The 13,638-nt window shown below is 38.5% G+C and overlaps 1 protein-coding gene across 1 annotated transcript in view; it reads left to right on the top strand.

The window, feature by feature from the left end:
* The first annotated feature begins 7,086 nt into the window (after positions 1-7,086).
* Positions 7,087-13,638, top strand: part of PHF14 (PHD finger protein 14) — a 1,276,961-nt gene continuing 1,270,409 nt past the window's right edge. Inside the window, exon 1 of the mRNA XM_044066759.1 lies at positions 7,087-7,231. Coding sequence (XP_043922694.1) covers positions 7,096-7,231 — 136 coding nt within the window. The 5' untranslated portion in view covers positions 7,087-7,095. The remainder of the gene's footprint in view (positions 7,232-13,638) is intronic.

Here is a 13,638-nt window from a genome sequence, read left to right as displayed (position 1 = left end):
TGTGCCGGTCGGCCAGCTCCTGAAATTACGAAAATTTGGAAACCGAAGTCTTCTTTAAAGCTAAGTACCCCGTTGGGGAAACCTTTTCTTGCCTCAGACCGATGTCAGACAAAGTTAACAATTGTATTTCTTGTGGGAAGCAAATACCGCATAAGGATTTCCATTCCCTCTGTATACCTTGTTTAGGCCCAGACCACGACGTCTCGGGCTGTCGCTTTTGTGCTACTTTCAATAAACGCACTATTAAGCGTCGGGCGGAGTTTGCCCAGCACTTTTTTGGTAAAGCTTTTGATTATAAAATGTCGTCGGAGACTCCGACTACCGTTTTGTCCAAAAACCGCAAGGACAAAGACCGACGCGCGAGGTCCGCGGTCTCCACCAACACCACGCCAAAACCGGCTACACGTGGTCCGGTTCTCAGCGAGGCGCCTACTCAGCCCCTGACTACCGACTACACTTCTCTGGCGGTGTCGTCTGTAACCGAGACCGCAGGTGCCTCGGCCCATACCCTGACTACAGCTACCGAAGCCACTGTGAGTGTTGAGCCTCTTAATGTGGACAGGTCCACTTCCACCCATGGTGTCTTTAGACCCTCATCTTCCTTTTCCATAAAGGCCTTTACTAAGTCCAAATCAGCCATGCATCCCAAGAGGCCTGTTGCACAGGGCCCATCTCCAGGTCCCATGCCTAAAAAGCAGATGCTCAAAATGGCTGAGGATTTAATTACTCTTATCAGGGGTTCCCAACCCCCTCCGGACAAGAGACCCAGAGTGGAGGAAGATTCTCCCTCTTCTGACCAGGGCTCCATTATTTCAGAACATTCTGATGAAGAGGAACACTCGTACTCCCCTTTTGAAGATTCTGATGCAGAGCAGTCCATTCCTTCTGTATCTCCCCCAGAGGATTTTTCTTTCGGGGAAACCTTGCACACCTTGAGGGAACACTTCCATTGGGAAGGCCAAGATTTTTCAGATTCCAAGAAAAGACTTAGGGAATTTCTTTTGCTACCTCAGCACAGACCTCTGGCGATACCTCCTGTCTTGGACATACTTGATGATGTTTACTCGGAGGCTTGCCTTAATCCGGATTCCCTGCCTCCTGCCCCAGTCAAGCCTGATAGGTACTAGAGAGTTCCTAACTCACACCAATTTCTTTACAAAAGCCATAATGCTGACCCTGAAACCATTTCTTAAGGCCCCAAGCTAATGAAGGCCTCTACTGCTAAGAATCCATTACCTTCCGAAAGAGAGACTAGATCCTTAGAAAGGTGGGGAAAAAAGGTATATACCTCGGCCACCCTAGCCATGAGGGCCTTAAATTGTCAGTTCCATATGCTTAAATATCAGCAGTTTCTGTTATCACAATTAAGGAATAAAATGTCACAACCTGAACAACCAGATTTGAAGGAGTTGCAGGATATGATGCATAGTGCAGAACAAGTGGGTAAACACTCCTTACAATGTGGCTATGATGCTCTAGAGGCCTCAAGTAGAGCTGCTGTTACAGGATCAGTCATTCGTAGACATGCCTGGCTTAGGGAACAAACCTTGCCTGATCATGTTAAAGCTAAACTATTAGATGCTCCTTTACAAAAGGATGTATTATTTGGTACTAATGCTGAGGAGATACTACGGAAAATGGAAGAAAAAGCTAAATCTATGCAAACTGTCAAAGCTTTTCTACAGGTACAACCACCACGTTTTAGCAGAAATTGGCCTTCAAAAAACTGGTCCTTTCCAGCCACGGACAAGCCCCAAAGAGGTAGATACAGGCGCACAAGGGGCAGAGGACAATCTCAAGGATCATATAGAGGCAGACAATGTCAAACTCCAGCACCAAGAGGTGGCGAAGACAGTGCACAACAATACAGGAAACAAACCCAATGACTTTCCCCTTTGCATGCCAAGCAAGTCTCAACTGGCAGCACCCTTGGGAGGAAAGCTGGCCTTATTTTCAAAAAATTGGCATATTATCACAACAGACAAATGGATCCTGGACATTATAAACAGAGGCTACAGATTTCATTTTACACACTTCCAAAATGAGAGGCATGCCGAACCTGCCACACAATCAAAGGGCAGAGGCTCAAATACAAATTTCAAAGCTCATGGTCATGAAAGCTATTCAAGAGGTACCTACTCACGAACAAGGTCAAGGTTTTTATTCCAGACTATTCCTGGTACCAAGGAAAGGAACCGATTGGAGACCCATTTTGGACTTATCCATCCTAAACACATTTCTACTCGTACCAAAATTCAAGATGCTCACCTTACAGCAGCTTCTTCCCATGCTGGGCAAGGAGTCTTGGCTGGTAACATTGGACCTCAAGGAGGCATACCTGCATGTCCCAATCAGACAAAACTGCAGAAGATACCTCAGATTTCTTGCAGGTTCAATCCACTATCAATTCTCTGCATTGCCCTTTGGCTTATCTACTGCACCCAGAGTATTCACAAAATGCCTGGCATCAGTAATTGCCTACTGCAGACTTCAAGGGATACAAATTTACCCTTATTTGGACGATTGGCTGATCCAAGCGAACAGCAAACACATACTTTTGGAACATCTGGCTTATGTAACACGGTTATTGAATTCTCTGGGATACACAGTCAACAAAGAGAAATCCAGGCTAACACCATCTCAGAAAATAATTTTCCTGGGTGCCAACTTGGACACAAACACCGAAATGGCTTATCTTACGCCAGAAAAACAGGGGCAACTAACTCAGTACTTCAAAATACTAGCAAATTGTACCAGGCTAACTGCAAGGAAAATCCTGCAGGCTCTGGGCTTCATGGCATCTTGCATTCTTCTAATCCCATGTGCAAAGTTGCATATGAGGAAACTTCAGTGGTACCTAAAAAACCTATGGTCTCAACACAGCCACAGTTTGGAAACAATAATACCACTAATCCCATGTTTGCAAAAGGAATTTCTATGGTGGGCCCAAGCATGCCAAACACAGGTCTACCATTCTGCAAGCCTCAAGCAAATCAAGTCATCACAACAGACGCCTCAGACTACTCCTGGGGGGCACACATGACAGACCGGTGCATTCAGGGCAAATGGTCCCAAAAGGAAAAGCACCTTCACATCAATCAAAAGGAAATGCTAGCAGTGATAAACAGCTTTCAAGGACCTCCTGCATCCAGGGCAATTATTGATAAGAACAGACAACACCACAGTAATGTGGTACATAAACAAACAAGGAGGAACACATTCATACCCCCTGTGCAGGCTGGCCATGTCACTTTGGAACTTGACTCTGGAATGGCAAATCGAACTTCAAGCACAGTACCTGCCAGGTTTGGAAAACACGCTGGCAGACAATCTAAGCAGAAATATGACAGACCCGCACGAATGGAAGTTGCATCCTCAAGTGTTTACAAAGATAATCCAAGCGTGGGGAAGGCCAGACATAGATCTCTTTGCCTCCCACAGGAATCATCAATTGACAAAATTCTGTTCAAGGACATTCCATCCAAAGGCCTGGAGAGTGGACGCCCTTTATTTCAGTTGGGCAGCACGGACAGTTTACGCCTTCCCACCTTTGCCTCTTCTGCCCAAGGTGCTCTTGAAAGCAAGAGCAGACAGACCGACGATGATACTGATTGCTCCAGACTGGCCAAGACAACACTGGTACCCACTCCTGAGGAGCCTAACACATTCTCCTCCCTGGACCCTACCTCTAATGCCTCTTCTACTGACTCAGCACAGCTACAAAACTCTTCACAGTCAGCCGAAAACACTCAATCTGGCTGCATGGAAAATTCCTTAACACCACAACAGACCCTACTCTCCAAGGAGGTGCAGGATGTCATTTTGGAGGCCAGAAGGCCATCTACTAGAAAGGCTTACTCCGCAAAATGGAAACGGTTTTGCGCTTGGAATGAGAAAAAAGGCCAGGATCCTAGAAAACTGAATTTACCTCAGATATTACAGTATCTAGCTGAGCTGTTGAACAGTGGACTTTCATTTTCCTCCATCAAAATCCATGCATCAGCCATTTCTGCAGAAAACAACACTGATCCACCCTTATTCTCCCATCCACTCTTAAGACAGTTCCTCAGAGGGGCTAAGAATATAAGACCTCCAAGGAAACAACCAATACCAGCCTGGGATCCTAATTACATTCTAGAAAAATTAACATTACCTCCCTTTGAACCAGCTGCCTCAACAGATTTGCAATATTTGTCCTGGAAAACAGCTTTCCTTCTGGCCATTACCTCAGCTCGTAGGGTTTCGGAACTACAAGCCCTCATGGCTGTGCAGCCCTTTCTCATCTTCCATCAGGACAGGGTTTCCCTACGAACCAACCCATCATTTATGCCTAAGGTAGTATCCAGGGTAGCTTTAAATCAGGCCATACACTTACCTACCTTTTACCCCAATCCTCAAAACAAAGGGGAAAGGCTGCTACATTCCTTAGATATCCATAGACAGCTACATTACTATTTGGACAGAACAAAGCCTTTCAGGAAATCAGAACAACTCTTTGTGTCCTATGCTGTAGGAGCTCAAGGGAAGCCAATTTCCAAACAGACAATTTCAAAATGGATAGGCCACTGCATACGGTTTTGTTACTCCTTTCATGGTAAATCTGTACCTGCAGGCATCCGATCCCACTCCACAAGGGCCACAGCTACCTCTGCAGCCTTCCTCAGAGGAGTCCCTACCAAAGATATTTTGGAGGCAGCCACTTGGAGTTCTGTGCATACCTTCACTAAACACTACCACCTACCTTTATACTCCAAAACTAGAGCAGGCTTTGCCACTGCTGTGTTGCAGGGCATTCTGGCTCCTCCCAGTTCCACCTAGTGCCTACCACCCTGTGCGTAGCTTTGGGATTCTACCCATCTGTTATGACTGCAGCTGTATGCACGATGAACATAGTACAGTTTTGTACCTACCATAAATGTAGATGTTCGAGTGCTAATACAGCTGCAGTCCAGGTTTCCCTCCCTCCTTCCCCTCTGGGTACAGACCTAGTGGCTAACTCCTCATCTTACAACTTGACTGGGTTATCCTTCTATGGTGTATTTGCTTGCAACTACTGGTTTTTGATTATATTGCAATGCATGATTATATATATATATATATATATATATATATATATATATATATATATATATATATATATATGTATATATATATTTATATATATTGCCTTCCTTCTGGGGGCACCTGACATCTGGGGCAAGAAAGACTGAAGAAAATGGCGTCGGCTGTGTCTTATATACCCCTGTCGCACTGACGTCAGGAAAGAAAGCGACAACAAACGATGCCGGACATAGACTTTGGAATTCGGCCGACCGAGGACCCGCCTGACGGCAGGAGAACCCATCTGTTATGACTGCAGCTGTATTAGCACTCGAACATCTACATTTATGGTAGGTACAAAACTGTACTTTTGCAGTTGCACATGACTGTTTCCTCGAGTACATAAGGGAGAGATGCAACAGTGCACAAAGAAACTGTTTTTGTATGCATGTAATCAGCACAAATAGAAATAAGGTTTTTTTTTGTTGGTTGCAAACCCCTTACACCCCTAGATCTCTTTTGTTCTCACTCGAAGTTACTGGAACTCAGCAAAAGAGCATTAATTTAACAAAATTAAAACATTACTTGCTGTTAATGTGGCATGATGCAGTCTTGGAGAAGAAATAATATGGGTGTATCTTAATGCACATTGCTTCATACGCAGCCATAAAATCTGTATGGAAGAGACTGCAAGTTTCCTAAAAATTAAGGACCAAGACAGTCTGTTAAGTTACGTATTAAAATTTTAATGCAGTGACATTTGTATTTGCCCGCATCGGTGACTTTTTGTTCATAAACTTCAGTAATGTTAAAAAGATGCGTACTTTGTAAATGAGCAAGTTAATGAAATGTCTTAAGCAGACCGTTCTCTCTAAATCACCCAGGAAAAGAGGAAGTCTTATATAGTGTTTTACCAGTGATAAGAAATGAATAAACACGCCTGAATTTTGAAGTACTTTTTCTAGCTGTTAATTAAAATGAAAAAGTTAAGGCATTTTTTAGGTAAAGTAACATCTTCCACAGAGGGAATTACTTGAACACATTATTAGGGTGTAGAAGCCTCTTCCCTGTACCATTGGCCCCATAGTACTCCTAGTCAGTCTGCATCTCCTAGAAATGCTTCCTGTTGAGCATTGTTACTTAGCGGCTAGCTGTGTTCTTCTCTTCACCATATAACAAATCGATCTTCCCTCCACTTTCTTTAATCCTGTTTTCTTTTTTTTTTTATTCCAGAACTTAATTACAGATTCATGATGGCATAAAAAGGCAACTTGTCTCTGTAGTCTGCCCCTTTTTTTTGCCTAATTATCTTTCAGTCACTGTGAATGCTAGATTTTTTTAATTATTTGGTTGGTAAGTAAAGATGCCAAGAAGTCTTTACATTAGAGTTTATAGGTCTGTGAAAGCATGGCTTAATGACTTGACCCTTGAATTTGGTGTGCTTTGCTAGGTTATACATTTTATTACAATTTTTGGTCAGTGTGTTGTCCCATTTGAAACATTAAAATAATCACAGCCCTGCTTGATTTGAGAGGTAAGCATAGTAAGTGCTCATAATGGATGGCATGAACTGTTAAGTGTGCCTTCTTAAAGGTGTATATGGCTAGTTGTCTTACGTTTCTTTGATGGCTTGTCTAGTTTTGTTCCTGCATTCACATGTTCCTGTCAGCTCTGTATGTGTCACATGATTGTTGACACAGCTTATATAAAATGTAAAACTTTAAAATAAGAATTGGACAAAATGCATTATGCATCATCTGTTCAGTGAAAGGTATAATGTTTCTTTTGTGTAGTGTACAGCTGTGCACAAAAATGTCAAACATAAACATAATTATGTTGTCTTTTCGAATTATGTTTTTCTGTGGTGCATGCTGATTATTGGATGTTACAAGTCATTTATTAGGTTATGTCCTGTAACTGACAGTATGTTTCAGAAATATCATTTATACTTGCAGCTTGCATAACTTGCATAATTTTAAAGAAAGCTAATTAGTACTTTGCAGTGCTTGTATCTGTAACTAGTAGTGTATTCATTTCCAAAATTAGGACTCTCTGATGCTAGACAAGAGCCATATCTGGAGTACCCAGAAGATGGATCATATTCTTATTTGCTGTGTTTGCCTGGGTGATAACAGTGAAGATGCAGATGAAATAATACAATGTGACAACTGCGGAGTAACAGTACATGAAGGTAATTACAATTCACTTTCTATCTTTCCCTTTTTATTTTCTACTTGAAAGGATGGCTAAATTGGAGATTGGAAGCCTTTGATCAATAAAATGTGTCTGGATGAAGTAATGGAATGGGGCAGAAGCAGTCTGTATCACTTGCATCCACCTGGATTCTTTTCTCCAGATTACTGTGTCACAGAGGCTTTTCTTTGCATGTTTAATAGCCACTAGGTTTGCTACCCGTGTAATTGGTAATAATCCTGACTAAATCTGTGGGGAAAGAATGAATACTGTAACAAACACTTTAAGTCTCTTGCATGAAGTAAAAGCCATGCTGCTTTGAATGTTTTTGTTTCTTTTGAATGTGCTCATCTTAAAGAACAGACCATTCATTTGGCTGGAAAGGCTTTGCTGATATATTCAGCATCCATATGTGAAAAGGCAAGGTCACATTATAATCAGAATGTCTGAGAGTATTTCACTTGAGGTATTGTTTTGTAAATACTTATGATTGTGTTGTATAATTTTAGCAAACAGTTTTCAAAGTTCATTATGGTGATGTATTTAGAACATTTAGGTACTAAAGTTTAAACTTGTCTCACTGTTAACATTTATTTTTCTCTCCTGTTTTGAAAACAGGTAGCCATTTTCTTATGTAATGCACTTGTCTTGCAAATAAAAATGAAGAAGTCAAGCCATGATTTGATTTAAAATGTTGCCAACTAAGTAAGACACATTAGAGAAAAGGGACTGTTTTCAGTAGTAGCACAGCATTTTAGTCTTGTTAAATGAATTGGTTGAAAATACAAAATGTGGAATTGGAGGTAATGAGAAACCACTGTAGATGTAAAGGATGTAAGTCATCACTTGCTTATTATTTCTGCTATGTTGCTGAACTGCTAGTGACTGGTTACATTAAAAATTAAAAGTATGGCAATGTACTGTCATTGTTTTACTCTTGATCCACTTCCTTTTATCAATGTTTCATTTGTCGGGAAATGTGTATTGAATTTGTCAGGTCTAAAGTAATTTCTTAAATGCACGATCAACACTGCTAAAAAAAAGTGAACCAAAACAAGCCAAAAGTTAACCACATTCACTGGCAGCTCGCTAACTGTTTGTTAAAATCTTTATTTGTTGGTAAGCGCTTTCATGGGTATAATCCCGCTTCTTCAGATCACCAAAGTACAAAAAACAAAGTATTCCTATATAAAACCCATTTCAAACCCTTGCAAGAAATCACATCACAAAACACACTGTAAAACAGTTACATCAGTGATAAAGTATCGTTCTCATTAGAACGTTCTAATGAAAAGTGACATGCCCCATTTTAAACTTCCTGTAATGACTGTCCATCTACACACTCAATTTCGTGTTCACTACAATCAAAAAAGCATATAATCTTCACATACATGTTAATTTAGACAGGTAAATAAACATCCTATCCAAAAAAAAGTTTGTAACACTCTATCCCAAAAAATGAACATAAAATATAAAGTCATCCTATAATCGTCATATGATAAATCATCATACAATCATATATACACATACAGGCATAAATACATATAAAACTTTACAATAAACATAATCTAAAACAAATATGTATAATTAATCACACAAATTATAACTACCCAAGAGACTAGCTCAAAACATATAAAACCCTAGACATAGTCATATAAAAATAAAAAATACATTCTCTAGAAAACTGAAGTAAGTGCATTCACTCAGTATGAGTGCTCACCAAATAATCTATGAAAAGGAGCCTGTATAATATCTCAGTCCCGTCTATCACTTCTGTAAACTTTGCATTTTCAAAATTGTTTTTAACAGCACTTTATCATTTAAGCCTCTGCCTTTAGTAGCTGCCATTCTAATAATCCATCTCACTTCAGAAATGTACGATTGATTCCTAATGTCACTCCCTCGTTAGGTCAAGTAAACAGCCTCACTTGCCATAAAGTTAAAAACTGTGAGAGTTGCCTTCTTGTAGGACATGCTTCGCTAAGGCATTAGTAGCTATCTTATTATTGATATTATAGATATGTTCTCTTATTCAGTCTTTGAAACATCTATCTGTTTTACCTATATAAAACGATAGACATGTTACACAATAAGCCAAGTATACTATATGACACGTATCACAACTAGCAGTGATATTAAATTCCAATATCTTCCCAGTATCAGGATGCCTGAATTTACCAGTCGAGTCCAGGTAGCTACAATAATTACATTTGGAACAAGGAAAAGTTTCATAAACAGGAGCAGACACTGAGCCTATGCTAATATCCCTCGGGTAACATAGGATTCTTTTAAGTGATTTCTTGTTTGTATACAGAAATCTCGGTTTATTGCCAACTATAGCTTTAATCTCTGGATCCGTTGGCAAGATTGACCAATACTTTTCCATAATGCCAGTTATTTGATTGACATTACTAGAAAAGTAAACTGGTACCCTCACCTGTAAATTCTTCTTCTGTATATTCCCTTTCAGACATGGGATACTGTAAATGTACGGTTTCCCTTGTATTGACCTGAAGTCTGGAATGACATCTAATGTGTTTTCTACCTCTTTCTCCTTGTATCCTCTTTCACAAAAACTCTTCTTAAAGAACCTCAGTTTTTACAAAAAACCTTCATTACTGGCATTCAGTCTGGAAGCCGTCACTCCTTGGCCCCTCGCAGCATTCCTAAAAACATGCCCAGGATGCATGCTCTGTCGATGTAAAAGTGTGTTCTTGTAGCAAGTCTTCCTAAATATTTCAGTGCTCCAAAAACCTTCAGGAGTCTTAATAACCTTCACATCAAGAAGATCAGTCATTTTATCAGCTTTATCCATACTGAACTTCAAAAATGATGTTGCTACATATAACCCATCAACAAACAATGTCAATTCAAGGTCATTACCTGTCCAAATCAAAAATAAATCATTGGAAAAATGTCTGTAAAATGGAATGCATCGTTTCATTGCAGAGTTCAAAATATGTTCCTCCTCCCAACCAGCCATTACTATATTGGCGTAGCTATGGGCGCTAGAAGTGCCTATAGTTATGCCATCCTTCTGTAGGTAAATCTTATGATCGAACATAAAAATATTATTTTCAAGAATAATTTCCATCAACAGGTATAACAAATCAATAAACTGGAGACTGTTAATTACTATATTTGGTTAAATACTTTTTGAGTGTGTCTAAGCCAGTAGAATTAGGAATCACATTGTACAATGACTTCACATCTAGAGTGACAAGAACGTATTTATTCATCAGCCAAACAAAGAAACGGTACTCAGTGTAATAAAAAAACTAAAAACCAAAAAAACACTGCTGGCAACAGAGGAACAACTTCCAAGATTAGCGTACTAAATTTTTATTCAACACTTTCGTCAGAAAGACTTCATCAGAAATACAAAATATAATAAAACCATTCCAATCCTTAAATACTTCCACTCATTATCCAATAAATTAATGAAAACACGTGACCACTAAAAATTTAAAAGGACAAAAACCAATAAACTAACTAGTTAATTTTCTATATTCTAAAAAACATTTAATATTAACAGAATCATTCAGTCCGGGTGGACTGTCAGCTCCTAATCTTAGTTGCCACAAGGTTTCTTTTCTTTCCACTCCATTTTTAGTATTGCCCCCACTCAAATCATCAGTAATGTGTTCCAAAATGGAAAATAAAAACTTCTTATAAGTAGTGCATACAGAAGCATGTCTATATAAAGCATTGTTAACATCTTTAATTTTGATGGCATAATAATGTTCTTTTATCCACTTGCTTAACTGTCTAGTAGTCATACCAATATAAAAAGCCATGCATCCTGAGCACATAGCGATGTAGACTACATGTGAAGTATTACACGAAAATCTCCCTGATATTGGAATAGTTCTATGTAAATGTGACAAACACACACATATGGACCTTTATGACTATATCTGCAAGCAGTGCAACTAAAACATTTATATGTACATTTAGGTTTATCTGACAAAGGTATCTTTAATTTAGTATCGGAATGTTCTAATAAATTCTTGAAACTTCCAGATTTTTTATATACAAAATTAGGACCATTGCCTAAAATCACTGACAAATCATGTTTCCACTAATAATTTTCCAATAATTACTGATAATATTTTTAATCATCTCACTATCTACTGATATGTCAACAACACACCTAGGGGGACACTTAATATTATCAGAGTTTAAAACATTATCTTTTACAGGTAAACCATGAGTGAGAATAGGTGGAAAGTCAGTAGACCTTATATTTAAAACTTCCATAGCTAATCCTTTTAATAAAGATTCAGAATGACCTCTGAATAAAAATAACTTCATAATAAATTATTTCTGATTAAAAAAAAAAAAAAAAACTCCATCTTCACTTGTTAGCCATGAGGCTCTAACATATTGCCCTTTAGGAATATTGTGCTTCCTGAATCTGGGGTGATTACTCAAGTAATGTAAAAAAAAAATATTCACATAAGTTTCCTTTCTATATATCTTGCTGAAAAAATATATGTTCGAGGTGTGCCAACTAAGAGCCACATCTAAATAATTGACCTGGTGTCCAAAATCAGTTAAAGTGAATTTAAAAAAAATCACTACTTGAGTTCAGCTGATCTAAAAAATATATTTACTTTGTCTACAGATCCCTTAATAACAAAAACAAGTCCGTCAATGAAATGACAATAAAACAAAATGTCAGTGGCAAGAGCTGTATTAACTAAATGTTCATTTCCCACCAAGCCATAACCAGCCCTACAAAAGTGGGCGCTACGGTGGCACCCATTGCCACACCTCTTAGCTGTTTATAATGTTTTTTATTAAACATAAGCAAATTGTTTTCCAACAAAAATTCTAACAAAAAAATACAAGTTCCAATAGAAGAACTAGACCACGTGGTATATTTGTTCAGAAAATTAGAAACAAATTCCAACCATGCTTCTTGTGGTATAGGTGTGTATATTGATAGAACATCTACAGTCAACAACAAAAATCATTATTTTCTTTTAAAAGTTGACTGTGGCCACTTAAACTGAACTTTCTAATGAGCTCCAAAAAGGACCACGAATCCTTAACATACAATGGTAAACCTTGAACTAATGGATTAAGCATCTTGTCCAAATATAAAGAAATACCTTTGGTGATACTACCAGATGAAGAAACTATAGGCCGAAAAGGGGGGTTGGTGGGGTTCTTATGAATTTTTGGAATGCCAAAAAGAACTCCCACCTTGGGATAAGCCACAGAAAAAACTCATATAAATCAAGTGACCATTCACCCTTCATGTGATAATCAAAAAGAGCATACGTAATATATTTTTATAACTTCGTTCTATAGTGTCTGAATAGATTTCACAGTACTCATTCTCATTATGTAAAAGTTTCTGCATGGCTTTAATATAATCTGCAGTCTGCATAGCAACCAATCCACCACCCCTTATTGGTCTTCATAATCCTTAGGTCACGTCTATCCCTCAATTCAAAAGCACTTTCCTATCTTCCCCAGACAAATTAAAATAAGAATTAACAGGTTTGTTATTCAGCAATGACCGTATATCATGTGAACAGTACATTTCAAAAAACTTTCAAGGTACTGTGTAAACCAGGATTAAACACCGACTGTTTTATCACTATAATGTTAGAACTTGCATCAACAGCTCTCATAATGTAAGAACGATTCAGTTTTCTCATATACAGTTTCAACTCCAAAAGGGAGTTGGCCAGATCTGCCTGTTTACTTGGTATAAAACACAAACCTAACTAATAAATGATTTTGGTCATCAGTCAGTTCTAAATTAGATAAATTGTGTAATTTATCATAAGAGCTCACATTATAGTCCAAAAATGTCACTGCCGCCGAAAACTGCTCCTTCCATGATTCTGTTTTGGAGCCCACTGTTTTGGACAAGTCCTTCTCGTTTTTTGCATTCCCATTCATCTGGTTAGCAGGAAGTAGCACAGAACTGTTCACACTAGACATTGAAGATGCTATCACCATAGTGGAAACTCTTCCCTGGTGACTACTGACCTCTGGCATCTTCGCTCCACCAACAGAACTCTTATAATTTAAGTTTAAAGGCATTTTGTTGTTTTTCACAATTTTTAAACTGCCCCTTATCCATACTCATAGCACGCTTATGAGGGGGCTGCTTATTAGATTTGTTGAAAAGGAAAGCTTGACCATTAATGTAAGCTTTAGTGTCACTGTCAGTTTTCTTAAGTTTTCTTTGCGTGATAAACTGTTCGTAACTGTCAACTGCTTCTAACACAGATTCATATTCTTTAAAGTTGTTGTTGCCATACTTACTCAAATTTTCAGTAACACTACTATCCAGTGCCTCAAGATTCACTTTGAGTTGTTCTATTAATTATTTGTTCCGTTTAATTAACAGTCTTAAAAAATCAAGTCCTGCATTGTTATTCT

This window comes from Protopterus annectens, chromosome 3.part1 (assembly GCF_019279795.1).
Source record: "Protopterus annectens isolate FY-2018-M chromosome 3.part1, PAN1.0, whole genome shotgun sequence".
Classification (NCBI taxonomy): Eukaryota; Metazoa; Chordata; order Ceratodontiformes; family Protopteridae; genus Protopterus; species Protopterus annectens.
This window is presented reverse-complemented; position numbering and strand designations above follow the sequence as displayed.